At 61.7% G+C, this 27,798-nt stretch overlaps 1 protein-coding gene across 2 annotated transcripts in view; it reads right to left on the bottom strand.

Annotated features, from left to right (window-relative positions):
• The window catches only part of SDK2 (sidekick cell adhesion molecule 2), a 252,805-nt gene that overhangs the window by 15,494 nt on the left and 209,513 nt on the right, over positions 1 to 27,798 (bottom strand). The window contains exons 26-40 of one of the 2 annotated variants that reach the window (XM_038546714.1): positions 27,680 to 27,795; positions 26,836 to 27,025; positions 25,336 to 25,434; positions 24,252 to 24,446; positions 23,141 to 23,342; positions 22,116 to 22,219; positions 21,567 to 21,637; positions 20,143 to 20,278; positions 18,705 to 18,761; positions 17,156 to 17,257; positions 16,899 to 17,014; positions 10,742 to 10,928; positions 8,351 to 8,488; positions 5,777 to 5,938; positions 2,469 to 2,594 (exon numbers count right to left, since the gene is read on the bottom strand). In XM_038546714.1, the coding sequence (XP_038402642.1) occupies positions 2,469 to 2,594; positions 5,777 to 5,938; positions 8,351 to 8,488; positions 10,742 to 10,928; positions 16,899 to 17,014; positions 17,156 to 17,257; positions 18,705 to 18,761; positions 20,143 to 20,278; positions 21,567 to 21,637; positions 22,116 to 22,219; positions 23,141 to 23,342; positions 24,252 to 24,446; positions 25,336 to 25,434; positions 26,836 to 27,025; positions 27,680 to 27,795 (2,001 nt within the window). The remainder of the gene's footprint in view (positions 1 to 2,468; positions 2,595 to 5,776; positions 5,939 to 8,350; positions 8,489 to 10,741; positions 10,929 to 16,898; positions 17,015 to 17,155; positions 17,258 to 18,704; positions 18,762 to 20,142; positions 20,279 to 21,566; positions 21,638 to 22,115; positions 22,220 to 23,140; positions 23,343 to 24,251; positions 24,447 to 25,335; positions 25,435 to 26,835; positions 27,026 to 27,679; positions 27,796 to 27,798) is intronic. The other variant, XM_038546715.1, reaches the window with a different exon arrangement.

The following is a 27,798-nucleotide window of genomic DNA, read 5'->3' as shown; positions in this document are numbered from 1 at the left end:
CACCAAGGCGTGGGGTCCCGAGCTTTGCCTCATCTTCTGTCTTAGTTGTTTTGTGCATCTGCCTCACGCACCCTGTGGCTGTCCCCCACCAGGCTGTGCCGTCCCTCCCGGGCAAGGACCCAGCCTGATTCGCCTCTGCAGCCCAGCGCCCAGCACGGGCATCCTCTAAGTGCTGGTGGGACAACTGGAGGCGACTCTTCTTCCCCAACCTTCTCAGAACATTGGGTGCTCTGGCTTCATGCCCTGAGAGCCGAGGATCGGGGTGCCAATCCATTCTCCTCCCATGACCTTGAACGGTCTGTCGTTCACTTTCAATGCCAGTCAACCGTGGCAACAGTGATGATGGTGATGACAACACAGCAGAGACTCTTGTTCCTCGTCAAGCAACGTGGTTCTATGGGCTTTATGTTTCACACCCACGGTGGCCGTGGGGAGAGGGAAGCACTGCTGTGTTCACGTTATGGATGAGAGAGAGAGAGAGAGGGAGGGAGGGAGAGAACCCATCCTCCCAAGGTCAGGCTGCCCTAAGTGGCAGGGCTGGTGCTCCAGCCTAGAGCTGTCGCTCCCCACCACCTGGCACCCAACACCCTCTGGGTGTCCAGGACGGTGCTGTTTGAGGTCCACGGCTGACTCAGTGTTGGCTGAGTGGGCTCATCCGGGACCCTTCTGCCTCCCAGGAGCTGGGGCCTCGGCCCGCCGTGTGACCCACCTTGCTCTGCCCTGCACAGAAACAAAGGGTAGGGCCGGGCTCCGGGGCCAGGCCAGAAGCTGCTGGAATGTCATGCTGGGGCTCTGGCCTCCAGCCTCACGAGTCGGCTGATGTGCGTGGCCGGTTCCATGGGCCAGAAACCTTGAGTGAGAGAGGCCCTCCCTGCTCGGCAGTACCTGCCAGTTCTGGGTTTGTAGAAAGCAGGCGTGTTTGGTTGATACTACCCAGCGAGGCAGGGGGAGCACAGATCAAGACGGATCTCCTCCTGGAGAGGAGGATGTAGAGCCGGGGAGTGTGGGGGCGGCGTGGAGGTGGAGAGATGCTCTCCAGCAGCCCCACGGAGAGGCACGGCTTTCCCCTGGCCCTCTGCCCTCCCTCCCCCCGTCACAGCCTCCTTTGGTCTCTGTCGCAGCTCTTGGGCACCACTCCGAGACCCGACCCTTCAGGGGTCCTGCCTTGATCCCACCTCGGCCTTGCGCACCGAGCCACGGCCCCCCGCCCCAGGACGCCAGGTCCCACGCTGGGCCTCCCAGGGAACGCTGGAAAATCAGCAGGACGGGAGTTGGGAGCCAACATTCCACAGCCTGGCGTCCGGGTTGGCCGGGTTGGCCAACTCGGATGCAAAGCATAGGCACGGGCCTGGTGGGGAGCAGCTCACGGCGCTCTCCTGGCCAACTCGGCAGCCTGTGCGGGAGGGCAGGGGAGGGACCATCTGGGGTGTGGGGGAGAGCCAACCCCCAGCCCTCTTCCAGCTCCGCATTGGATCTGAGCTGCTCCATGAAATAACTATTCCTCGCTGCGATTATTAGCAGAAGATTAGGGCAATGGCAGGGTGGTGGCTCTTCCTGGAAGCCCGGCATTAACTCTCTGTTATCGAGATGATTGGCGCTGTTATCCGAGGTATGAAGTCTGTCACCGGGATGCTTCGGGGCTCTCGTGGGAAGCATTAGCTTCCGATATGCCCCACTACCTCCCACTATGATTATTATTTGCTGTTCGTTCCTTCTGGACTTCAAGCGGCTAATCACAGAGCCTTGGCCTACCAAGAACAAGGCTCCAGCCCTTCCCCGGCTCTGGCACCTCTGATGAATTTGGAAACCTAGCAACGGGGAGAGCTGGCGGCGGCCAGAGCTGGCAGTGGGGTGGCCAAGGGGAGCTGGGAGGAGCAGCTGTTAACGGCCACTGTGAAGCGGGAGCCCTGGGAGCAGCCCCCCCCCCCCCCCCCCCCCCCGAGGAACTTAGCACTGGCTGGCTGGTCTCCTGATGGCTCTGGAAGCGCTTGTGATTCGATTTCAGGCCTGACAGGAGGGGTTGGTAGGGTTACAGGAACTGCTGAGATCGTCAGGGTGGCAGAGACGGACTGCAAGGAGGTGGCTAGGGTCCCCGGGGGGACAGCTGGCCTCCGGACGGGACGCCAGTCAGTGGGGTCTCGTGAGAGGCCCCGTGTTTAACCAAGGGGGCAGGGGCCAACACTTTGCTCCTTTGGTTTCTTGAATGATCTTCCACCCGAGTTGGTCGTCACCTGGCGCTAAGTGCTGCTCTCCAGGGGACCCCAGTGGGTGTGTGTGGGGGTGTCCGACCTAAGAATGCAACTCTCCATTTCCCACTCGCCCCAGGGCCACCTCTAGCTCCACCTGGAGTAGGACAACGCCTTCTCAGGAGGACACAAGGTCGCCAGGTGGAGGGACTCCATAAGGAGGAGAAAGCAAGACCTGGAAGCTGCTCCAGAGGGAGGCGCTCAGCCCGGGGCTGGGTGTACCTGATGGCCTGGCCTCGATGACGTAGCGGGTGATGGGCCCTTTGCCAGGGTCTCCGCTGGACCAGTGGATGGCGATGGCGGAGCTGTACCTCACGATGATGGGCACTCCGGGCGGCCCGGGGGCACCTGCGAACGGCACACAGTGGGCAAGACGAGGTACGACACCCGGCCTGTCTCCCCGTGCTCCGGCGGAGGGGCTGGGCAGCCACACCGAGCCCGGCCGAAGTCTCCAGAAACCCTGCGAGCGCCAAGGTCCTAGGTGTGCGTCTCCAGCTGGGCCTGCTGGATCCAACTGCCTTCTCTGGGTCGCCCACACTCCCACTCTATTCCATATTCAAAGCCAGGAGACCTGACTTCACTAGATGGGGGTGGCTTTGATCAACTCACATAGCCCTCCAGTGCCTCAGTTTCCCCAACTGTAAGGCCCTTTTGGAATGATGGGATGTGACCTAGGGGGACAGTAGGGGTGGGTGTGATGATGGTGTAGGAAGGGCTCATGATAAGTGGGGCGTTAGTTTTGGGGGGCTGAAGGGCTCCCTGACGTCTGGTCTCCTGGCCTAGGATGGCAATGGCCTCTCTACTTCCTGCCTGAAATTCCCCCACCCCTGCTGCAGGTGCACCCAGGCTGGGCCAGAGTGGAGGCTGGGAGCAGGGGAGGAGGAAGAAAGGGCTCTGCTGCTCGCTGTCCTGGCACAGCAGGTACATCAGGGTGGCCATCCAGGCACCAGCCATCCGGGTATGAGCCATCCAGGTACCAGCCATCCAGGCACCAGCCATCCAGGTACCAGCCATCCGGCACCAGCCATCCGGGTATGAGCCATCCGGGTACGAGCCATCTGGCACCAGTCATCCGGTACCAGCCATCCAGTCACTAGCGATCCGGGTACCAGCCATCCGGCACCAGCCATCCAGTACCAGCCATACAGTCACCAGCCATCTGGCACCAGCCATCCGGGCACCAGCCATCCAGTCACCAGCCATCCAGTCACCAGCCATCCGGCACCAGCCATCCGGCACCAGCCATCCAGTCACCAGCCATCCGGGCACCAGCCATCCAGTCACCAGCCATCCAGGCACCAGCCATCCAGTCACCAGCCATCCGGGCACCAGCCATCCAGGCACCAGCCATCCAGGCACCAGCCATCCCAGTACCAGCCATCCAGTCACCAGGCATCCAGGCACCAGCCCCAGGGGCCGAAGCAGGAGAGAATTCACTTGTGCAGTAAGAAGAGTGAGAGCCAGTTCCATCTATGGAGGGTCCCGGGCCCCTCCTCTCTCACTGTCACCAGAACCCACACCCTGTGCGCTGTTTCCTACCTGCCTGTTCCTCACTAGACCTGGAGCCTTGCACCCCCAGGGCTGGGCACAGAGTAGGTGCTCCCTATGCACTGTGGGACGGGGGAACAAGTGGGTGAGTGGGTGGGGGGGGATGACCGCTTGGCCAGTGAGTGCCAAGTGTGTCCTGTGGACGCCTGCAGGGAGGGAGCCTGGAATCCAGCTCCAGACTGAAGAGCCTCCAGGGCCCGCGGAGCTGGCAGGCGGGACAGCAGGCCGGGGACTCACGATCAGACTTGGCAGCCCACCGCCCGGCCCATGTCCAGTGCCGACCCGTGACCTCAGAGAGCCTCATCTTCCTTCCTTCCTTCCCCAACGCGCATCCTGCCTACAGCACAGGGCAAAGGCAGCTGAGGGGCCAGGGGGGGTGTGAGATACAGCCCGAGGGGGGTGAGGAGGGTGGGGGGGAGCGCTCTCAGGACCCCCGAGTTCTCATTCTGCACAGGACAGAACTCAAGGCTGACAACAGTCAGCAACTCCCGGCCTAGAAGCTTCCAGGACAAGGATGCGTGGTGGCACGTCCTTTCCTCGCCCACACTTGCAGGGCACAGCTCAGCGCTGGTTCAGAGGGACCCCCCACCGACTCCCCCCAACTTCCTGCCACCCCCTCCTTCCCACTTCAGGCCTGGGACACTTCAAGCCTCAGGTTAGAACAGGCTGTCCTCCGCCTTCTCCCCACGGCCCTGCGGCCCTGCTCCGCCTCCCTTTGTCCTTGCCAGCTCTCTTCCTGCTTTTGTTTCCCAGGGAAGTTGGCTCAGGTGAAGAGGCGGCACAGGAGGGGCTGGGGGCAGGTGAAGGGCAGAGGGGGCGGCTTCTTCCCGCCAGCTTCCTCCCCTGGTCCTGCAGGCTGCATGGCCCACAGGAGCCCGAGCCAGCTTCTTTGCAGAACCAGGGGCCGGGAAACCCACAAAGAGAAAGGGAAGCATGGCCACACCTGCCCACAGGTGAGAGGCAAGTCAGGCAGCCTCTCCAGCCACCGCCCCCCCCATCATCCTCACCCCCCAGGGGCCTAGCTCAGCGGGGCTTCTGGCCTCCGGACAGGGAGCAGGGGGAGGGGAGGCAGACAGAGGAGGCAGGGAGGAGGCTGGGGAGGAGGTGGAGGAGGTGGAGGAGGAGCCGGGGGAGGGATTTCAGGGAAAGTTTGAGATGGGCTGTGTCCTTTCTCAGGGAAGGAGGGAGCAGAGGCCCAGCCCGGTGGCTTCTGTGTTCAGGAGAAGACAGCCTGCCTGGGTGACAAGGACTTTGGAGAGCAAACCTCAACCACAGCAGGCACCTGAACAACACTCCCAGCCCCAGGCTGACCCTGAGAAGTGTCACAAACTGCGACAGAGCCACTCTTCCATCTCCGGTCCCCAGCGTCCCCCCTCCCCACCCTCCTCAGGCCCTGTGCTCAGTGCACAGCCTGGCCTTGACTCCCTTGCTCCTTTCTTCCCTCGGTCACCTTTGTCTAGGGAGGACGCAGTCTGGCAGGGGCCCCTGCCTGTGACCACCCCCCCGCCTCCCCAGAAGCAGTGGTGCTCAGAGCACCAGGCAAAGAGCCTCTGGGGGCTCCTGTGCAAATGCAAGTTCCCAGGGCGATTGGTCAGGGATTCCGATTTCCTGGGGCCCAGAACCCTGGGTAGGGGGGTGCTCTCTGACATATGTGGCACCTGGAGGAACCCTCGGAGGGCGCAGGTGATCCTCCACAGCCCAGGCCCGCCTTCGCTCTCACCCGCACACCCAGCCCTCCTCTTCTCCGCTGCCGGAGCCGCCTTCGGGGTACTGCGAACCCTGGCTTGTGTTTCCATGTGTCTGTCTGGATCCCACCCCCCACCCCCCAGGACGTCCCCACTACACCTGCCTCCCCCGTCTCTGCATCTCCAGGGTCTAGCACAGCTCTGGGCACCCCCTTCCGACCTGGGGGGCTGCACGCTGTGTGTGCACGGGTGGGGTGGGTGGGCAGCAGCCCCCTCGGCCGCCCGGAGCTCCCCTACCTTCTCCGGGGCCTGTGGTAACGTTGGCCTCGATCTCCGGCCCATACGTGAAGGTCTTGGCTCGGATGCGGAACCTGTAGGTCATCCCCTCCGCCAGGTCCTTCACCTTCAGCCACAGGGGGCTGCTTCCCTTCACGTCCACGGTCACGATCTTACTGACACCTGTGAAGGAGGCACGGGGCGTGTGGGGACGGCAGGGGCGGCTGGCAGCTGCAGGGGTGGCGCGTTGACGGGGTGGGGGGGGAGCAGCACCCTCTCGAGGTCAGCCCCGGGCTGGCACCCTGGGCCACACAGCTGCGGTTCCCACACACGCGCTCCCGCAGGCGGTTCTCAGGAGGAAGGGTTCCGCGGCGGGAGAAGCCTGACAAGAGGCCCGGACCATCCGATGGGTAGGCACGGGGGTCCTTCAGCACCTCCCCACCCTGCTGAACTGAACCGCTGCATCCCGAATGTACTCTACCCCCGTGTTTACTTCTCCCCTCACTGATTCCACTGAACTGGAATCCCAAGGAGCACCTTCTGCAGGGACATCCCGGGGCCGGGGTGACACACCTGCAGCCAGTCCCAACAGCCAAGGACAGCCTCGGGACCTCTGGCAAGCCTCTTGTGCCATCAAGGGGCCAGGGGCTCACACCAGGCCCTCCATCAACTGCACCCCAAGTCACAGTAACCGGTGGGGAGGCCTGCATGGTTTTTAGGAGGTTCAGGCTTGTGCTCGGTACTTCGTGGGCCCAAATCCTCCCGACCACCAGCCTCCTCGGGGGTCGGGGAGGTCGGGATGGGGTGTCCTTTCCCGTGTCCCCCAAGCACAATGGTCACTCCGGGGAGGGGGGCTTCACAGGTCACACGGCCCAGTGCTGGCCCAGGGTGTGGGGTGGGGGGAAGCCCTAGCTTTGGTTTGTTGTTCTGCTGAACGAGCCTGTAGCCATAGCATCGTGGACTAGACGTTATGAGATTAAATAAAAGAGCACCTGGCAGCTGGCATGTACCCAAACCACCTTATGAATAAATAAATACTGAACAACAGAACGATGGCCGCTCAAGCGGAGGGGGTGACCCAAGGTGGGGGGGGGTGAGGGGACAGGCCCCAGGACCCAGAACAGCAGCGCTGAGCGGCCGTCCCTTGACATTTCTGAGCAAATCCCTCATCTGCCTGGGCCGTGGTTTTCCCAACAGGAAAGGGGCAGGGGTCGCCGGGTTCTTGTGAGGCCTGTTTGCTGCTGACCCGACCCCAGGGCTGAGGCATGAACGGGGGGCGCAGACACAGCTCTGGCCCGGCTCCGTCACACCCAGGGCTTGGCGTTCCCACCGGCTGGGCCACCGCGGAGTGGACGGGAACATGCAAGGACATGACGTCGGCTATGTGGCCAGACCGTGCTGGACAGAGGAACGGGAAGGCCTCGCGCCCCCACCCCTCAAGGGCTGGGGCCCCCGGGGTAGGCCGGGAAAGGCCGCTCGCTGTGCGGAGAGCCTGTCCTGTCCCCCGGCATCGTGTCCCCGTGCCATCGGCCCTCTCCTTCCATCCGAGGGAGAGACGGGCCCCTTTCCCGGGTCCTGCACTTGATCGATCACATCTCCTCCTGGGGCCCTGCCCACCCCCGCCCCACAGTGTCCCGGACACAGCACCGCTTTGCAGAGTGAACTAGTGCTGGCAGGCAGGCGCTGGTGGGGAGACTGAGGGCCATTGTTCCCTTGGCTGGCCCAGAACTGCTGGCCCCGGCGGTGTCCCAGGGCTCCGCCCCTTGTTCTGGTCAGGCCCTGGAGCCAGGGACAGGTGAGAGTGGGGAGGTGACCTCTGGCCACCGGGCTGCCACCTGCAGGCCAGCCACACCCCCGAGTCCTCCTGGGCTCTGGAACTGGACCCAGGTGGCTGGGAGCTCGGCCTCCTTCCCGCTTCTCCGAGTAGATGGCAGTGCTTTCTGGGCTCCCCCTGGGCTCACTCACGCAGGCGTGGGCAGAGCGCTGGCAGGTGTGTGACATCCACAGTCAGGGTTAGGGTGGCCTGGGAGCTGGGCAGGGTCCCCACTGGGGGAGCAGGGACTGCCGGGGGCTCTAAGGACAGCTAGACAAACAAGAGTCCGGGAGGCAACTTGTACATCGAGGTTCTTGACCTGGGGTTCACAGGGAAGCGGGGTGCAACGACTCCCCCAAACTGTGCTTTCTGGGGAGAGGCTCTGAGGCTTTTATCAGATTCTCAAATGAGTTCCTGACCTAGCAGGAGAGGCGAAGGCCTATCCAGAATAAGGCTGACACCCTAAATTCTGGATCCTGGCAGGCATAGGAGGGGCTACGAGGGGCTCCCCGCTCTTTCTGGGCCTGACAGCAGCCTGGCCACCGTGGACGCTGTGTGTCTCGCAGGCTCCTGTCCTTCCCTCCTCACTTCGGTGGGAGACCCAGGTGCTGCTCAACTCTGAGCCCCCGCATGCAGGTGCAGAAATGCTCCTTTCTTAGCCCCAGGTTCTCCCTTTGCAAGTGGGGGAGACGCTCATCACATCCAAGTCTGTGCAGTGCCCCCCCCCACCGCAATGCCGACGAGAGAGCCCTCGGGAGTGGTGCCGGGAGGGTCCCACTCACCGTCCACGGGGGTGCAGGGCTCGTACACCAGCCGGTAGCCCTCCAGGACACCGTTGGGGAACTGCGGGGCCTCCCAGGACACGTTCACCGAGGTCGTGGTCAGCTCACTGAACCTGACAGAGCTGGGGGCGCTGGGGGCTGCAGGGAGACAGCAAAGGGTTTGTCTTGTCCTCCCGAGGCCCTTCAAAGCCCTGCTCGGCTTCCAGGGACCAGCAGGGGCGGTTGGGTCTGGGCCCGGGAAAGAGAGAGTGAGCAGGGGTTCATCAGAGGTCAGCCATGCCCCCCCCCCACCCCCAAAGGAAGCTGCTAGCTCTGGCTTTCCAATACCAGAGTCCAAGAATTGGGAGGGAAGGCAGCTTTCTTTTCCCTAAAGTTGGAAGACTCTGCTTCCTGCTAAGTGGCCCTGGCCCCTGGCTAAGACCACAGGACACGTCTACACTGAGCCTCCAGGGTCACTGTGGGGTCAGGTGATGTCCTGGTTTTGTAAGGCTTGTCTTTTGCCTTCCTCGGTGGAGAAGGCAGGGGCTGTCTGGGCCTGGGGGCACTAAGCGGGCGGGGAAGAGAAGATGCCAGCACTGCAGCCAGCCTTGAGGCCTCTCCAGCGTCCCTGGGGCCCCAGGGCTTGTCACCGAGAGACCAGGCTGTCAGAAGCATCCAGAAAGAGGGACAGTCAAACCATCTGGAAGAGATGCCTTCTTGGCCTGAGAAGGCTGGAGTGACCCTGAAAACATGGGGGCCGTGGGGGCCTCTGATGGGGAGGACAGAGAGGCAGGGAAGGAAGCGCAGAGCTGGCTTCAGGCGCCGATGACCGGGCTATTATTGTCCTGGGGCCGCCCCCCACCGAGCCCTGGCTAATCTGGACCCCGCTTCCGCTCCATCCGGGAGGCAGCCCCAGCCAGCGGGCTTTGAAGGAGGGAGGCGACTCAGGGGGCCTTTCCTGCCTTCCCTAGCAAGAGGGACTCGGGTCAGAACATTTTGTCCTGCTGCCGGAAGCTTCCAGGCTCCCAGGGGCTCGCATCCGGCCCGTGACACTGACGGAGAGTGGTCTGGACCAGCAGACAGACAGACCAGACCCTCGGGAACCAGTGGAGGAAAAAGCTTTCCCAGGAGCCGTGGCCTGTCCCCAAAGAGGACAGCGCTTAACCGACTCCACGGTCTGGCTCTCTCTTTAAGAGAGGACGGGGGGATGCTCAATGGGGGCTCAGGACAAAAGGCTTGTATTCAAATCCACGAGGAGGGGGCTCAGTGACAGGCAGTGAAGACAGCTCAGGACCAGCTCACCTGTCCTGGCCTCGAGCCTCTGCTCCCCCAGTGACGGGCCGGGGAGGCAGGTGGTCCTGGGCAAGACGCTTCACTGCCCAGGCCACCCCCTGCTGACTGAAACGGGTAACACCTGGCCTGCTCATCCCGGGGCTTCTAGAAGGAGCGAGCGTCTCACTGCCCGAGAAGCGCCTCTGGACACTACATATAAGCCCGGCCCCACTTGAGCGGGAAGCAGAGTCCTGACCATCACCCCCCCCCCCGCCTTGCCCCACCGTCCAGCCTCCTAAGTGGCCTCCCTGCCTCCTTCCTGTCCCCTCCGTCAGCCTGTTTTCCGCACGGCAGGCAGAGAGCTTTTGAAATCATGAACCGGATCCTATTGCCCAACTGCTTACCCCCACCAGAGACTCCCGAGCGCACTGAGAACCCATCCTAGACTTCCTCCCAAGGCTCCTCGACCCTCCTTGGCCATTTCCTCTCAAGCAGCCTGGCCTTCTGCTCCTTTCACCCCCTCCGGCCGCCAGGCCTTTGCACCTGCCGCTCGCTCGGCCCGGAACCCCTCCCTCCAGAGCTTTCCACGCTGGCCTCTTCGCAGTCAGGCCCCGGTGGTCAGCCCTCGGAGGCCTCTGCAGCCTGACCTGTCCAAGGCCACTGTCCACCCCGCCCCTGTCCTTCGACTGCTCACGCTCACCCCCACCTGAGGCCCATTCATCTAGATACGTGTTTATGACCTGTCCTGCTCCCTGGGGTGGGGACCTCGACGGTGTCCGTCCAGCACAGTGCTGGTCCTTAGAAGATGCTCAGGGAACATGTGCAGAATGAACAAAGCCGGGGCCGCATAAGACCATCAGGTGGGAACAAGGCATGGGCAGAAACGGGCTGGCGGGCTACAAGATGTGGGGAGGACAGGGGACATCTGGAGGCTTTCTCCAGGCCCCTTTGGGGACAGCCTCTCTCTTCTGAGCACTCTCATGTAGGCCCTTCTTTTTGGGTTGTGCTCTCCCCGTCTGGAGGCCACGACACAGGCCCTGGGTGCCCAGCCCAGATATCTCAGCAGATAAGGCCGCTGCTCCCACCACCCCCGCCCCCCCCGCCGGGAGCACAGGTGCAGGTGTCCACCCCCCCCCCCACCTGCTTGCTGGGTCTGGCCCCGGGTGGGGGTGCTCCGAGGCCCGTCCCCGGCGGCGTTGAAGGCTGCCACGCTGACCATGTAGGCAGTGTAGCCGGTCAGGTTCTTGAGCTTCACGCTGTTCTCGGCCAGGAAAAGCGTCTTCACCCGCTCCGTGACGTTGCGCCGCTGGGCTTCCCAGAAATAAATCTGTGGGCACAGCCAAGTGTGGGAGTGAGATGGAGACATTTGCCTTTCGCCCTGCCCCTGCCAGCCTCAGGGACCATCCACACACCCTGGACCGTGGGTGTGAGTCCCAGAAGTATGGAGGAGCTGGTTTAGAAACCCTTCCAGAGCTTTCCTTTTCACAGCTAATACTCTGGTCTCTGCTGGACTCACTCCCGGGAGATCACAGACCCCACGTATCTGTTTTTCCGCGGGGCTTGTAGGGTCTAGTTACTGGAGGGAGAAGCCAGTTCTGCTCTTCAGGAACCAGAGCCGGGGAGCTAAGAGCAGCAGCATCACCTGGGAGCTGGTTAGGGATGCAGAGCATCAGGCCCCCCCCGCCCCTCCCCCCCCCCCGACCTGCTGCAAAGCACCTGCTGGTGGTTGACAAGGCCCCTGGTGATTCACCTTTGCGCGAATTCACCTGCAGGCCGGCGTGGGGCTGAACCCCAGGGCTGCATTCACGCACGCATGCACAAGGTGACTTCGCCAGGTGACTCCCCTGAGCCGTGGTTTCGTCGGCTGACCAGTGGGGTGATAGACGCCCCACTTTCCAGGACCGAGGTGAGAAGGAGCATAGGGGGTAAGGAGTGAGAAAGGCTTTAGTCCACCAGCTGCGCTCCTCAGACTTCCAATTACTCAGCGCTGCTCAGGGGCAGCTCAGAAGCTCCTAGAAGCTCCAATTCTTCACTAGGGTCAGGAACTCCGGACTGGGGTCCGCCGGGGAAGCTGCGAGCCGCGTGCCCCGGGGACGATCAGCGAGTATTTGGCGCCACTTGCTGGCCGAGGAGGTTTCTGCACGCTACGGACCTCAAGTTCTCAACTTGCTAAAAAATACCAGGGTCCCCCACCTGGCACCCAGGACCTCTCGTCGTCACCCAGAAATTCTTGCTTTTTCCTAACGCCGCCCACTTTTAATTTTTAAAAATATTTAATTTATTTATTCATGAGCGATACAGAGAGAGGCAGAGACACAGGCAGAGGGAGAAGCAGGCTCCACGCAGGGAGCCCGACGGGACCCCGGGATCACGCCCTGAGCCCAAGGCTGATGGACGCCCAACTGCTGAGCCACCCAGGCGTCCCTAACCCCGCCTGATTTTTAAAAACAGATTCTCCTGATAGGAGAAGGCATCAGAGAGCGAGTTGTGGGGTCGTTCAGGAAGCAATGTTCACAGTGACAGGTACACAACAGGGGACCAAGTTCCTGCAGGTTCTGGGGTGCAGGGGAAGCACCACGGGGAACGTCCGAGAGCTGGGGGGTGTCAGCACACAGGTGGTACTTGTTGAGAGCACATGGAGACAGTGGATGTAGGAAGAGCTGCAAGGTGAGTGGGGTGGGTGGGGGCTTTCCCATGCTCAGGGGCTGGGCGGAGGCTGGAACCGCCGGTGAGGGACGTGGAGAGGAGAAGGAGAGGGCATTTCTTTCTTTCTTTCCCTTTTTTTTTTTTTTTTTTTTTTTTTTTACAGGAGAGGGCATTTCTCAGACGAGAGAGAGGCCTGCTGTGTCAAATGGTGGTGCTGAGCTAGGTAGGGGGAGCCCTGCACCTGACTTCTAGATAACACAGGAATTGGGCGGCCCGGGTGGCTCAGCGGTTTAGTGCTGCCTTCAGCCCAGGGCATGATCCTGGGGACCCGGGATAGAGTCCCACATCCGGCTCCCTGCATGGAGCCCGCTTCTCCCTCTGCCTGTGTCTCTGCCTCTCTCTCTCTCTCTCTCTCTCTCTCTGTCTTTCATTAATAATAATAAAAAAAACCCCAAACCCACAGGAATCACAGCAGCCTGGACAGAAAGGGGTCGGGGGTGGAGTAGGGGTGCATGTGGGGCGGTGAGAAGCTCCCTGGAGCAGGTTCAAGACACAGCAGGAGGACGGGGATTGGCGGTGGTGGTGGTGGCGGGTCCAGAAGACTGTTTTTGAGGGTTTCTGCTGTAAAGGGACCAAGCAGAGAAAGGGCTGCCGGCTTGGACAAATATGAAGGGTCGGGAAAAGGCATCCCGAAGAGGAAATGTATTTCAGAGGGGCTCTGTGCCCCATGGGTGGGGAGAGGACGATGGTGCAGGAGAGAGGGGTCAGTGCCAGAGTCCTGTTCTGGGGTGGGGGGGAGGACTGGGGTCCAGGACCCCCCACCGGCGCCACATGCAGACGCAGGGCACCCTGCTTGGAGTCAGCACTTGAATTCGGGGCACCACGCTGAATTCAGCAGACCTTTGTCGGGTGACCGCCGACCGGCCCTTATGCAGATGGCACCGAGGACTGAGCGCTGAGCCCGGTCCCGAAGGGGCGCACGGCTGAGTGGCCGTGCATCCCAGCAGTCCACTAGGATGCACACGCCGCAGTGGGGGGGCTTGACCTCTTGGCGGATCGGGCTCCCCGTGTGTCTCCAGCATCTAGCCTCATGCAGGCAGGAGCAGGTGTTGGAGCAAATCACAGGCACCACCTGTATCTACCATTTCCATTCCCTGCCCTTCCAGCTTCCTCCTGTCAAGGCCAACTTCAGCCTCGCTTAGATCAGGGGCCACTGCCCGGGGCCACCACCACCACCGCTGCAAGCATCTCCTGCCGCCCAGTCTCATTCACCGCTCCCCGTGCTCCCTCCCCTCCCCTCCTCCATCCCAGCTGAGGCTCCTTCTGGAGATGAGATTCTCTGCACCGTCTCCCCGGTCCACAAGCCCTGCCCGCCTCCCGCCCCCGCGGCTGCACCGCCAGCTCCTAAGACTGTCTTACCTTCTGCACGCACGCAGTCCCGGGCCCTCTCTCCTCCTCCAGGACTTCAGCTCCCACCCCCAGCTTCGGCTCCTCCTAGAATCGCCACATGCCCCCTCTTCCCCAGGATCATTATCAGCACATGCGCAAGCTGTCATTTCTCCTGTCTCAAAACCCCCTCTGTTGTCCGGTTCATTTTCCCTTTAAGGCAAAACTCCTTAAAGGGCATGGGGGGGTGGTGTCCCTGTGCTCATTGTCTCCCCTCATTCTCTCTCGAATCCCTCCAAGCAGGCATTCCCCTGCCCCCAGCTCTGGTCAGAGTCACCTGGGAACTGGGCCTGGCTAATGCAATAATCCAGGCCTCCGCAAGCTTTCGGTAAAGGGCCAGGCAATCGGTACTTTGCGTTTCTCAGGCCACACATCTCTGTCGTACCTCCAAAGCAGCGTGGCTGTGTTCCAATAAAACTTTATTTACGAGAACAAGTGGGGGGCCAGGTGGAGCCCTGGGCTCTAGTCTGGCAATCCCTGCACAATGGCTTCCTAGGTTTCATCTTGCGGGAGGTCTCAGTAGCGTTTGGTGCATCAGAGTCCTCCCTCCTCCGGGAAGCACGTTCTTTACATAGGTTCTGAGACCTTGGGCACTTTTCCTGGTCCCGGGTCCCCAGTTTTCAATCTTCTTGTGTTTTCTCTCTATTCGTGTGTCATCTCTGGGCTTTCAGCATCATCTATATCCTGAGGCCTCCACAATTCACATCTCCAGCTGAGACCCCCTCTCTCTTGAACTCCAGACAGGTATCCCCAGCTCTGCTGGGGGTCTCCCCCGGGCGTCCGACAGACGGAGAGACGTCTCAAGCTGACCCCAGCTCTCCCCCACAAGCCTCCTCCTCCCGCCCTCTTTGGTCTTTTCCTGCCTTGTGTCTGCAAGCTCCAGCATCTACTTGCTTGTGAATTCTTGCCGCTTCTCCGCTCTCACTCACACTCCACATTCAATTCAGCAAGTTCCATCAGCCCCGCCGTTCGGACGGAGCCCGAGCACGCACGCTTCTCCCCGCTGCTGCCGCCTGGCCTAGGCCACCGCCACGCCGCACCTAGATGATTCAGTCCCCTTTCACGGTCTCCTGCTCTCCCCATTTCAGATTGCTCTCAGCACAGCAGCCGGCACAGCCCTTTAAAAACCCGAGTCACTTGTGGCCCTCCTTTGCCCCAAACCCTCCCTGGCTGTCCTCTCACTTTGGAGCGACTGTGTGATGCAGCAGCTCAGGTCACTGCCTGGACCTCTCTCCCATCATGCTGCCCTCCACACACTCTGGGACGCATGGGACTCTGCTGAGCTTTGTAAACGCCAAGCACGCACCAACCCCAGGACCTTTGCTCTTCTTTCCCTCTTTCTGGAATGTTCTCCCAGAAGAACATGTGATTCTCACCCTGTTCTTCATTTTTTGCTCAAGTGTCAGCTTCCCACTAAATCCTTCCCATCGACCCTATTTAAAATTCCAACCCCTACCCCCCGCCCACCGGCCCCCAGCTTCCTTCTCTATCCTCTTAATCTGCTTCATTTCCCACCATCTGGAGGTGTGACTTGTTTTTGTACATTGTTGGTCTTCTTCCCCTAAAATTCAAGCTCATGTTGCCTCTCTGTTCACTGCTTTACTCCCAGACTGAGAAATACTGCTGTTACTTGGCACAAAATAACAGCTCAATAAACACGCGTCCCCGAGAGACCGGGCTGCACGGACGCACCTGCCCGCGCACACGTCACAGCTCAGTCTGACCCAAGTCAAGCTCATCCGAGCTGTGCTCACGGGCTGGTGACGTCCACACATCATTAACGTCAATGCTAATGCACGTCCGGGATGCAGCAATTCTGGGTCCCCAGCTAATAACGGCCACTGGCTCCATGTTTCCCGAGCACGCAGACATCTGCCGTGTGGTACACGACGTCTGTGTGTCCACACGTTTGCTGGGGCTGCACATTCGCTGGAGACTTCCACACCTCGACAGTCCGGTGGCTATCAAACTGTTGCAGGCCCCGCCTCCTTTCCACGGGACGCATATGCTAGGGGTGCAATATTTAGCTTTGCTAGCTGGCCCTCCTGGGCGGGCCTGAGGGGTGTCACCCATCTTTAGAGCTTCCTTGGCAGGATGCCTCTCCTCCTGTCTCCTGCCTCCTTCACCCCCGCCCCGTGGAAAGAGACTCCCATGTGGGTTTCTATCTTCAACTGGGGCCACCTATACTTTTTTTTTTTTTAAAGATTTTATTTATTTATTCATGAGAGGCAGAGGTAGAAGCAGGGTCCATGCAAGGACCCTGATGTGGGACTCGATCCCTGGTCTCCAGGATCACACCTTGGGCTGAAGGCGGTGCTAAACCGCTGAGCCACCCGGGCTGCCTGGGGCCACCTATACTAACAAGCCCCTTGCCTTCGGGGGAGCTGTTTCTGCCCGTGGAATGAGGGGGCCGAGCCACGTAAACCATGAGGCCCCGGAGGGTCTCTCACTCCCTCCCCTAACCACTGCACCGGGCTTCTCTCTGGAACAACCAGCCCCCACCAGGAATCAGAGAGGTGCTGGACACCGGCCCAGACACAGCAGCGGCTCCAACCGAGGACACACGTTATTATTATTTGCCCACCGCCTCTTCCAGGGGCTGTGTTCGCTGGCTCCCCTCGGCCCCTCAGGGTGAGGCGTCCGGCTCTCTCTACCTGCTTCTGGCCGGACCACCGAAACTGGGCCTCGGTTTCCTCATCTGTACCATGGGTGTGAACCTTTACAATCTGCCTGCCTCGCAGGGCATTCGAGAGGATGAAGGATTTCTAAAGGGCTCTGAGCATACGGGAGACGAATTCTGTTACAACGAGTGACACCATCTAAGATCTGGAAATCATTTTAAGCAGAGATTTCCACATCCTTAGCCAGGGGTCCCTTGCCGATGGGCCGAATCAATACTAGGGTTGGCCAAGTAACCACTTTGAGGGATCTTTTGCCGGCACTGGGAGTTGCGGCCTGGGGTGAGGGGGTGTTGCCCGAAGCAGGGCCCGGGCTTCTGGCATCCGAGCTCAGCCTGGGAGGATGCTGGAGGGCACGGCTGTAGTTTTGCATCGGCTGCACAACACTGCAGTGGGTTGGGTGCAACCAGCCGAGGGAGCAGGTGTAGACCTGCCGACCTCCCCCTCCTACCACCCGGGGGTCACTCCCACCCCTGGGCTGGCCCTGTGCCCCCCTGCACCCCCGTCTCTGGTGGAGCGCCCCGTACCTTGTAGCCCTGGATGTCTCCATTCTGGTTCTCCAGCGGTGGCGGCTCCCACGTCACATCCAGCTGCGTGGCCGTGGCGCCGTGGACAGCCACGTTACGGGGCGCCGCCGTGGGCACTGGAGGGGGTGAGAGGCCGGGAGTGAGCGGCACGAGTGGGCTTCAGGGAGGAGGTGGGTTGGGGTTCCCGAATCCTGTATGTCCCCTAGCTGGACTTCTGGGGTGGGAAGGGCCGGGGCTGGAAGGGCAGATGGGCTCACCTGCTTCCCCCACAAAGACCTCCTGTGGGGGGCTCGAGGGCCCCTCCCCCACGGCGTTGTACACGCTCATCCGTATCTCATACCGCCGGTGTTTGTTCAGATCTGGGGGTGGGGAGAAACAGAGAGGTCACCGTCCCTGCGGGGGACAGAGCCAGCACGGAGGGCGGAGGCTGTGCGGTGCACCCGTCATGCTAGTTCCTGCCTGAAGGTTCAGGAAAGAATAGGTGAGGAGTGGGGTGGCCGCGGGATGCTCCGCCTCCACCCTGGGCATCGGGACGCAGGATGCCGGTGGTGGCTTCCCGGCCGAGGGAGAGAGGACCAGGCGGCGCTGATGAGAAGACACTATTAGTACTTATGCAGGGACTGCTGTGAACCAACACTGTTCTCCGGGCACACGGGGTCACGGGGCACCCCCTTCCTGCTGTCCCGGGCACACGGGGTCACGGGGCACCCCCTTCCTCCCTGTCCCGGGCACACGGGGTCACAGGTCACCCCCTTCCTGCCTGTCCCGGGCACACGGGGTCACAGGTCACCCCCTTCCTGCCTGTCCCGGGCACACGGGGTCACAGGTCACCCCTTCCTGCTTGTCCCGAGCACACGGGGTCACAGGCCACCCTCTCCCGCCTGTCCTGGGCACACCAGGTCACAGGTCACCCCTTCCCCCCATGGCAGATGCTTAAAGTTCCCAGAGCCCATCCCCATCAGGCAGCTCTTCACACAGGAAGCTCAGCCTCAGGAAGGCGCTTATAAGATGTGAATTCTGGGCTACGAAACACTATGTTTCCATTAAATTTGGGGTCCTGGGTGAAGGTGCCTGGACGGAAGCTGGAGACAGGGCAGCTGCAGGAACACGGCTGGGAAACCCTAGATGGGAGTCGCCATCCCTGCTGGGGGCGGGGGAGGCTCGAAGGTTCTCTCCCCGCTCTCCCTGGCCCCCTGCCCTCTCCCCTTCCTCGGGGGGGGGGGTTTACCCTGCACCTGGAATGTGGGTGGGGAGTCACCCTAATTTAACTGGCCATACACCCCGTGATGAAGGAAGGGGACGAGGCAACACAGTCTCAGCTCTGCTTCGTCCAGAGAATGGGGCCCCTCTGCCCAAGCTCTGGGTCCCAGGGAGAACCATGGACTGTAGAAGGACGCGGGGCGGCCCAGGTGTCCATCAGGAACGTTCCCAGGTCCCTGGGGGGACAGTGGGGGGGGGGTGGTCTGCTCGCTCCAGAGGTGGGGGCTGGCCTGGAGCACAGAGCTGTGCAGCCAAGCACCTTCGACGGGACGAGGTGGGTGGCGGCGACGTGGACGTCCGCCCTTCCAACCAGCAGGCCAAGGGCTCCCACCCCGGACCCACCCCACAGAGCACCGGCCCGGAGCTGTTCCCGCTCCCATCCTGCCCCCGAGGGAGGCGCGCTTCCCGGGCAGCACCCCCTAGGTCTGTGCACGTAGCCGGAGAGCCCATCCTTCCAGCAGCCTGGGCTCGGGTGTCCTCAGAGGCCCCGCTCCCCATCCCTGGAAGGCCTGGGCCCCACGTGGGCCGCCGTGCAGGGAGACTTACTGTCCAGCTCGTACTGTGTGAGGCTGGGCCGGCTCAGGTTCCGCACGGCGTACATGGCTACGGGGCGGGCGGCGGGGGGCCGGAGGGAGACAGCAGACACAGAGGTTAGTACACGCACCCCGCTGCGCAGAGACCCCGAGGAGGGGGGCGGGACGGGGGAGGCACCCAGCAGCACACGTGCACACGGAAGGGGGGGCGGGGTGCCTGGCGGTGAGTGAGGGGCCCTGGGCAGGAGCGCGAGACAGTGAGCACGAGCCCGGGGGACACGGGGCACCCCAAGCCCCTAGGAGCCCAGCACCCCCTCGAGGGCCACTCCGGGAGACCCTCGGTCCCCAGTCGCTCCCTCGTCTGAGCCGGGACTCCGCAGCACCACCCTGACACGGTCCTGGGGGTTATTTCCTCCCCTGGACCAGCAACCATCTCACTACCGGGACCTAGGGCTGCATCATCACAGGCAAATAACATCACGACCACAAGCACGTGTTTCCAAAATATAAAAGAATAGCGCCAGCCGTTGGGTCAGCTACATCCAATTTTTTTCTACGAATATTCCTTTGCTATGCGTTCAGTGGTTTTGTTGTCTGCTAATACTCGCTGGAAGGCGAGGCACAAAAGATTTAAGAGAATCATGGGAGCGCACCTCGCCTGCTCTTCGGCCCCCACCTGCCTGGGGACCCAAATCCTCCCCGGGCTCCTCTCTCCTGCCTGCTCCCCCCACCGCCCCTCACCCGTGAACCAGTCACGGAGCCCGAGGCACAGCATCGCCCATCCTGGGCCTCAGGTCCATCTCGAGCCTCTGCCTGGGCCCCAGCGAGCGAGTGCGGGAGCCTCCATCCGGCACCCCTACCTCTGGTCCTCCACGGCCAGCATCGCCCTCCTGCCCTAAAGGGCGACCACGTTGTTCCCGGGCTGGGACTCTCCCTGGGATCCCCCCCACCCAGTGCTGGGCTCTTTCCTTCCCACTCCTGCCCCCGATGACCCCCGGGGATAGAACAGTGACCTCCAAGCAGCAGGTCCCTGGGGTGAGCAGGCTCATATCTTGGTCCTTTCCACCCCAGGCCCTTTGCCGGGCTTTCCCCTTAGCTCTGACTCAGGATCAACCCTCAGGGTCAGTGCCAAGGCCATGTCCTCCGAGGCTGTCATGCAACCGTCTTAGACATTTACGTCTTGAGCGCTGGCTCCTCCTTGAGCCCGTGAGCTCCAGGAGGACAGGGGTTGTCTCTCCTGTTCACTGGTGTGCCCCAGGGTCCGAGGGCATGCAGAAGGTGCTCGATAAACACCCAGTTAGTCAATGGGACCAGGGGGTGGAGGGGAGGAGCGCACTTGGGGGGCGGGCGGAGGGTTTCAGGGCACGGTGACTCCAGGAAGCTGAGCTGCAGGGCAGGGAGGGAAGTGTGCCCTCCCCACTGTCCCCTGAGCCCTCGCGGCTGCCACTCACAGGTCAGCTCGGCCCACTTGGCTCCTGGGTTGTTGATGCCGCGCAGCGTGAAGCCCCTCAGCCCCTCGTAGAGCAGCTCCCGGTACCGGATCCGGAAGCCCAGGAGGATGCCGTTTATCTTGTCCTCTGCAGGTGGCTGCAGGGAAGGGAGCAGAGGGGGGTGATGGGGAGGAGCAGGGACACCGAGGCTCACCCGCCTCCACGCTGCCCTCCCTGCTCCTGTGACCACAGGGCAGAGCCTGAGCGTCCACCAGGGAAAGGAATCAAAATGACACCGAGCGTTCTTAATTTACGAAGCGTTTCCAAGGGGGTGATTTCATCTCTGCAACGTTCCCCGTGAGGCAGGGAAGGACTGGGAGCACCAGGCCGTTCCCATTCCCAGATCGGGAAGGTGAGTGAGGCTCAGAGAGGGTAAGGAACGTGCCCCGGGGCGCACAGCCCACCCTGTGTGTGTGATCACTTGGGTGCACGGTCCCCCCCTCTGCCTTTTACCATTTTCTCTTGTGCTTTCTGCTCCGAGGTGGAGAACTCGGCTTTTGGGGAAAGTGGAAACTACTTTTTATGATCCCTCTTTTTAAAATCTTGCTGCAATGGTTCAGCCTTTTATTAGCTCCTTAACTGTCTCCCTGGCTGCTGCTGGAGCCTCCGTGGCCCCTGGGTCTCTGCAGCCCTCGTCCTGGCTTCTAGCTGCACAAAGTCACTGTCACTTGAGGGACTGTCGTCCTGCAGTGAGGTCTCGGGCTGGGGAGGGGCCCTGGGCCCCTTCTTGTCTCCTCCCCAAGGGGTCTCCGGTCAGGGGGGGTGCAGGTGGACAAACATTGACGCCTGCTCCTCTGATTCCCAAAAGCGGAGACAAGGGTTTGCTGCTCTGGGGCCTCCGTGGGTGACCTGCCGGGTCCGGAGGCTGGAGGGTCCCACAGGCACCGACGGGCAGCCTGGTCTCAGATGCATCAGGCGGGCTTCCTCAGGCCACGGCAGGACCACGGGGGAGAGGAGTGGAGGAAGGGGTCCTCTGCACCTGGACAGCGTGTTCCCGCTGTATACCGGTGTTTGCTTTCTTTACTAGGAATCCCTTCACTGACGGTGGGCCAGGATTCATGGGGACTTGGGGGGCCCTGAGAGCCCCACACATTTTTCTATCCCAGACCCGGAGGCATTAAGCCTGACCCTGCCACTTCCTAGCTGTGTGACCAGGGCCTTTTGAGTCACGTCCCTGAGAACCCAGCCCTCATCTGCAGGAGGGGATGGTAGGGGTGCCTGCCCGAGAGGACCATCTGGAGAGCGGAACAACAGGCCTGTCTGGGCATGTGCGTCTAATATCCGAGCCTTGCTGGGGGCTGTTGCCTTTCTGGTCCAGGCACAGAGTGGGTCTGAGTCCTCCTGGGACACGGGCCTCTCCCGGCCTGCTGGCTGCTGGGCCATACCTGCCATCGGATCAGCACGGAGGTGGTGGTGTGGGGTGTCACGGACACGATGGTGGGCGCTTCATCGGGGGCTGGGGGGAGAGAGAGAGAGAGAGAGAGATGAGTGAGCTCTGGGGGCCAGAGCTTAGGCTCCCTGGGAAGCTGCAGGGACCAGATCCTTCTGCAAGTGTGCAGCCCTGACCCCAGTCGGGACCCACGAGCCCAGAGCCCCCTCCTCTTTGTCCCTGGACCCCAAGTCTCTTGTGCTGCTAAGCCCCACCCCCCCGCCTCAGTAGCCCCTTCACTGGTTTTCTGGGGTTGACCACGAGCTTGGGGACTTCAGAGAAGGAACATATTAGGCTGCTGGGCATGGCATGGGTGCCTGAGCCCACGGCAAAGGCGCCTGTGGCCCAATCCTCCCTGGCAGTCTGCCCTGGGAGCCAGACACAAGGCCCAGCAGGCCCCCCGCCCCTCCCACCGCTGGGGCCCCTCCCCTCAGAAGAGAATGCCCGGTGCCCAGGGAGTGCCGGTGGGCCAAGAGAAAGAGATCTGAGGGTGGGGGGCACTGACCGGCCTGCAGAGTGGTCAGCGGCTCCGACTCTTCACTGAACTCGCTGTCCCCAATGTCATTGGTGGCCTTCACTCGGAACTTGTAGGACGTGAAAGGCTTGAGCCTATGGGGGGCCATGGGGTTCGATGAACAGAGGCATCCCCTAATGCCTCCACCCTGGCATCTCTGCTTGGAGACTCGGGAAAGGGCGGGGGGCAGAGGGTGCTGATCCCTTTCACAGATGGGAACGTCAAGGCTCAAAGAGAAGGCATGTTCCAGCGGGTCCACGGGGCCCAGGCCCTACAGCCCTGACCTCAGCCCGGGGGTTGGCCTTCAGCCCTGCTTATAAGCTGTGGGGGGGCCCCAGGCGGCACCTGTCTACCCATCTCCAACCTCGCAGGGGCAAGCCGCTCCGACACCACCCATAACTCTCCCTCTGAGCAAACTCCTTCCCCCCCTAGAATGCCATCCCTTTCAAGAATTTACTAAATTTAGGAAGGGTCAAGCTGCTCAAGAGTTAACCAGCACTTCATCTCTGTAAGTCTCGTTCCTCTCCAGGCAAATGCCTTCCTCTTTGATGTATTGGGGGTGGGGGGTGGGGGCGAGGAGGAAAGTATTGCTCAAAACTCTCGGTCACGTCAACCCAAATATAAAAAATACGACCCACTAGGAATTAAATTGAAGCCAGAATTTCTCAAGCAAGCTCCACTCTCCTATTACAGAGGGAGAGGGGATGCTGTCTGGCCCGGAGGAATTGCTAATGAAGGATGGGGAGCCCTTGCTGAGGCGGCTTCTGGGCTCCAGAAATAGAGAATTAAGAGGCAGCCCTAACAGGGCTCCAGAGAGCAGGGAGGGAGGCGGGGTCCTGGGGGTGCAGGCTGTAGAAGACATTTGGGGGTGGGCAGGCTCCAGGCGCGAGCTCAGGGGCCCCCCACTCCCTACCGGCCCCCCTCCCCCGTGCTTGTCCCCACCCCCACCCCCCGGGAACCCCGCTGGTGCTGTATGGGCTGGCAGGGGCAGAGATGCTGGCGGACCCAGGCCTCACCTGTCCACCACGAAAGCAGAGGCGTTGTGGCTCACGGAGGCCGAGTGCAGCGCCCACCTGCCGCCGGGCAGCTCGCGGGTCTGGACGGTGTAGTAGCGCACGGGGGACAGCCCGTCACTCCCTGGCTCCCAGGACAGCAGCACGCTGCGCGCCTTCACGTCCTCCTGCTGCACCACCGGCTTGCTGGGGGGCTGTGGGCGGTCTGGGAGGGGCGGAGGGGGATGGGCAGGGGAGTCAGTGATGCAGGGGGCGGGGGGTGAGCTTCTTCAAGGAAGAGAAGGAGGTGCTCCGGGGTCAGGCCCGGTGCCTGCTGCTCCATCTCTTTCCATGCACGCAGGTCCCAACAGCCAGCACCTGCGGTGGCTCCCGTCCTCGGGCCATTAGAGGCCCAGGTGCCCGGGAGTTTACATCTCCTGAGGGCAGCCCAACCAGGGACTGGTGGTGACGAGGTCTGAACACCCAGCTCTTTGGTCCCACCTGTCCCAGAGCTGAGATGGGGCCTGTGCTGTCCCTGACCGAGTGGGACTGAGTCCACGCTTCCCGGTGGGGCTCTGCTGGACTGGGCCTCCTCGCAGCCCCAGGCCCTCCTGCAGGGGTTCTCAGCCTCAGCGCTCTGGCACTTGCGGTGGAGGATTGTATGTTATGGGGCTGTCCCATGCGCTGCAGGGTACGTAGCAGTGCCCGCTAGATGCCAGTAGTAGCTTCTTCTTAGTTGCGACAACTATCTCCAGACATTGCCCAGTGTTCCCCGGGGGGCACAGCCTGGCGGAGACCACTGTCCTACTGGTTTTTCCTGGGGACACAGTCTAACGAACCACTTTCGCAGGAATCGGGGTCTCAGTTTGCATCAGGGGAGCCCGACCTCTGCTGAGGCACCAGCTCAGGGCAGCAGGCCAATGGCACCCAATGGACACCATCTTCCCCAAGGGGAGGGGAGAGGGGAAGGGAGCTGACCCTACATCCGAGATTTCAGCCCACTTTCCCCTCCAGGTGAGGACAGTGCGGCTCTGACCTGGCAGATCCTGTCACCCACTAGGACAGGATGGGAGCGCCCCGGTTGGCTGGGACCCTCCCTGCCTCCCCGGCCTCCCTAGCCCCAGTGGGCAGTCACCTCTCTTCTCAGTGGTCACCACCAAGGCCTCGGCGGCCTCCCCCCAGCCCTTGCGGGTCTGGGCCGTGATGCGGAACAGGTAGACGGACTCGGGCTTGAGGCCGGTGGCCGTGTACTGGCGCGCGCTGGGGGCAAGCACCTCCACCGTGGCGGCGTTGGCCGTGGAGGCGTTGAGCCGGTGCGTGACCTGGTACGCTGTGGGAAGGAAGGACACGGGCCGTGCTGGGAAGCAGGCCAGCAGCCCCCAGGGCCCCGGGATGGGGTCGTTCCTTCCTTGGCCACCACAGCATCTGCCCTTGGGCTACCCTGGTTGCTGTTGAAGCCTTTTGCTCATCGTGACTGCGGGGGGCACTCTATAGACAGAGTCTGGGACCCCGATGGCAGCCTCAGGTGAGGGGAACAGAGGCTCAGAGGGGCCAGACCACCTGCCAGGAAGTGACGGAGCTCCAATTCCAACCCGGGTCTTTCTAAGCCCCTCTGGGTCTCCACTCCCCGTTCTGAGGTGCAGGTGCAGCATTCCTCTGGGGCAGGCCCTGCAGGATGCCGGCCCTGAGGGCCACACGCCAGGCACAGGGAGCCCGAGCCACCCTTTCACGGGGGAGGGGGCTGAGGCTGTGGGGGGATCCGGCTTGCTCGCGTTCACACTGCTGCCGACTTCAACCCCATGAGCCTGCCCCCGAGGGGGGCCGCGTGTGTGTCTGTTACTGGACGATCCTTGAATATGAAATGATGCTTCTGATCAGCAGCCTCCCCACCTCTGTGCTTTGGGTCGGACGGGCTGCACCGAGCCGGCCAGCGCGCCCTCACCTGGCCACGCTGAGGAACGGCCGCCGAGGTTTACCAGATGGCCCGTCTTGGCGGCATATGCAGTGTTCAAGGGACACGCAGCTAATGGATCGTCTTTGAGGAACCTGAACCTGGAGGTTCAGCAGGGCCCTGCCCTCCAAACGCGATTTTTACTGGGAGAAATCAGCCTCAAAATTCTTCTGGAGGAGATGTGGACACTTGCTGAGCTGCCTTGACACCTTATGCCTCCTCCTTCTACCTGCAGCTGGGAGCACCGGAGAGGGTAGGAGGGGCTTACCAAGAATGATGCCGTTGGGGGCAGCGGGGGGCTGCCAGATAAGTCGCACGGATGTGGTCCTCACCTCTGGGAACAGGATGCCCATGGGCGGTCCCGGGACTGGAGGGGACAAAGGAGAAGCAGGTGACAGTGTAGCCGTTGCTCGGCCCCCACGCCCACACCTGGTCCAGCTCTGGGGGAGCAGGTGGGCAGGGCAGCAGGAGAAGGGCACACGCAGCTCAGTGAACTTCTGTGGGCTGCTGCTCCGTGCCCGGCTCTGGGATTCAACGTGGGACACCAAGATGCTATAGGTGAGGTTACTACCCTCAAAAGCAGGCATTATTTGGCAGGAACCAGAAGGGACCAGGCTCCACCTTCCTTTAGCTCCGTGTACGTGTATGTGGGCACATGTATGTGCGTGCACGGCTGCCCTCAGAACTGGGCGAGGCGGCCTCGTTCTGGGTCTGTGCTCTAGAAGGCTCCACTCTGACTTCCTTCCACCCGTACGGTGAGGAGGCTGTGGGGCCCACCCTGAGCCCAGACCACTCCTTTTCCAGGGTCTGCACGGGCCCGTTGCCCAGGCCCACCCTCCAGATTTGCACTTCTGGACGGAGGGATGGCCCTGTGGGAACCGGGGTAGGGAGCTGTCTGGGGCATGTGGATGGAGGCTAAATACCACGTGCCAGAGGAGAGAATGGGAAGGGAACAGGGCAGACCGGGGGGACGGCTGGGGGCGGCCAACTCCTCCCATGTTGCCTCATCCCAACAGAGAATTCTAAAAAGTCTGAGATTGATTTATTTATTTATTTATTTATTTATTTATTTATTTATTTATTTTTAAGTCTGAGATTTCTAAACCTGAACTTGGCCTTCCAGGTCAAGGCAGGAGGATAAAACATATTGAATTTCACAGACCATTAGCTTGATTTATGACTTTAGAATACGTGGCCATATGGTGTTTGGGCTGCCTTTTGCGCTCCTGTCTGGACCCCAGAAATTTTTGGGGTGGGCGGTCAGAGCACATGTGTGGGGAGAGGGGAGGGAGCAAAGGGCCTGTCGGTCAGCCTTTGATGGAAAGTTCTGCCGCAGGGATGAAGGCCTGGAGCCCTGTGGGCATTGCTCCTTTGCAAACAGGACCAGAAGGCTCTTGTCCAGGAAAAATCAAGCCTTTTCCTTGCATGGAGCTTTACTGAAAGCAAACCTGCCCCAGGCAAAATACAAATCAAAACCGGGTGCAAAGTCTCTATTCTGTGCCCTTGTCCCGGAGAATATGCCAGAGACCGAATGGGGTGTCAAACTGTCCTTGCATTGCTTCTGCTTCCTCAGGGATGCACAGTGTGGAATTTGATTCCCCTCGCAGCGCGCTGGTGGGTGGCCCTCACTGACCTACCTGCCTCCCACAGGAGAGGCCTGATGCCATGGTTCCCGTTGGGGCAAAGCGTGACCCCAGAGGGGCAGGGCCGGGCAGCAAGAGGAAGGGGAGGTCCCAGCCTCCCCAGGCGCATGGAGATTCCAACTCACCATCATCCAGCGTCCGCTCCAGGATGGGCGGGTGGCTGGGGCTGCCGTCCCCGATGCGTGTGAAGGCCAGCACCTGGACCTCGTAGAGCACGTACTTGCCCAAGCCTGTGAGCTGGGCGCTGCGCGACGAGTTCCCTTCCACCAGCCAGAACCGGGGCTGGGAATCCGAGTCCTTCTCCTTATACATCACCTGCCAGAGCACAGTGCAGGGGGTGAGGGCCATGGGGCTGGGGCTTGCCTGCCAGCACCTTCCCCATGTCCTCACTCCCAGGAGCTAAGCAGGTGGGAATATTGCTGGTGGACCCCGGGCTCCTTGGAGTGGCTTGGCCCCATATTCACCCCAATGGGATATGGTGAAGCCGGGGCTCTGGGAGAGCCGGGAACACAAAGATGCACTGGGCCATGGATCTGGAAGCTTCCTTAGAGAGCATTCGGCTAGGAAAACAGGCTTGGAGTGGGGACACGACTTGCCCAGGGTCACACAGTCAGTAGGGACAGAGCCAGGACATCAAGCCACATCTCCCAACCTGTGGGCCAGGCCTAAACCCTGCTGCTACGTGCAGCTTTGGGAGCAGTTCTAGAAGGTAAAGGGCCAGCAAGGTTGGGGCAGCCAGTGTGGCCTCCTGGGGGCTGCGAGGGTACTGGGGGGTGAGGGAGCTTCCGCAAGGACCTGGGCCTCCCTGGAAGCCTCCCAGCCCCAAGGGAGGATTCCTCAGCTGCCAGGCTGCCCGGAGCCCAGATGCTGGGATCTCCGGGGTGTCCACCCCAGTAGGCGGAGACGTGCCCCCACCCTCCGCCGGGCACCCTGGCTGGGGAAGCAGGTGACCTTGCCTCCAGGGCTCACCTTGTAGCCCAGCACAAGCCCGTTGCGGTCGGCCTCAGGGATCTCATTCCAGCGCACCAGCATGCTGCTGGACGTGGTGGCCAGCGCAGACACGTTGGTGGGGCCGGAGGACGGGACTG

The sequence above is a fragment of the Canis lupus genome, chromosome 9, assembly GCF_011100685.1.
Source record: "Canis lupus familiaris isolate Mischka breed German Shepherd chromosome 9, alternate assembly UU_Cfam_GSD_1.0, whole genome shotgun sequence".
NCBI lineage: Eukaryota > Metazoa > Chordata > Mammalia > Carnivora > Canidae > Canis > Canis lupus.
The sequence above is the reverse complement of the archived record's forward strand: the minus strand, read 5'-3'. Positions and strand labels throughout refer to the sequence as shown.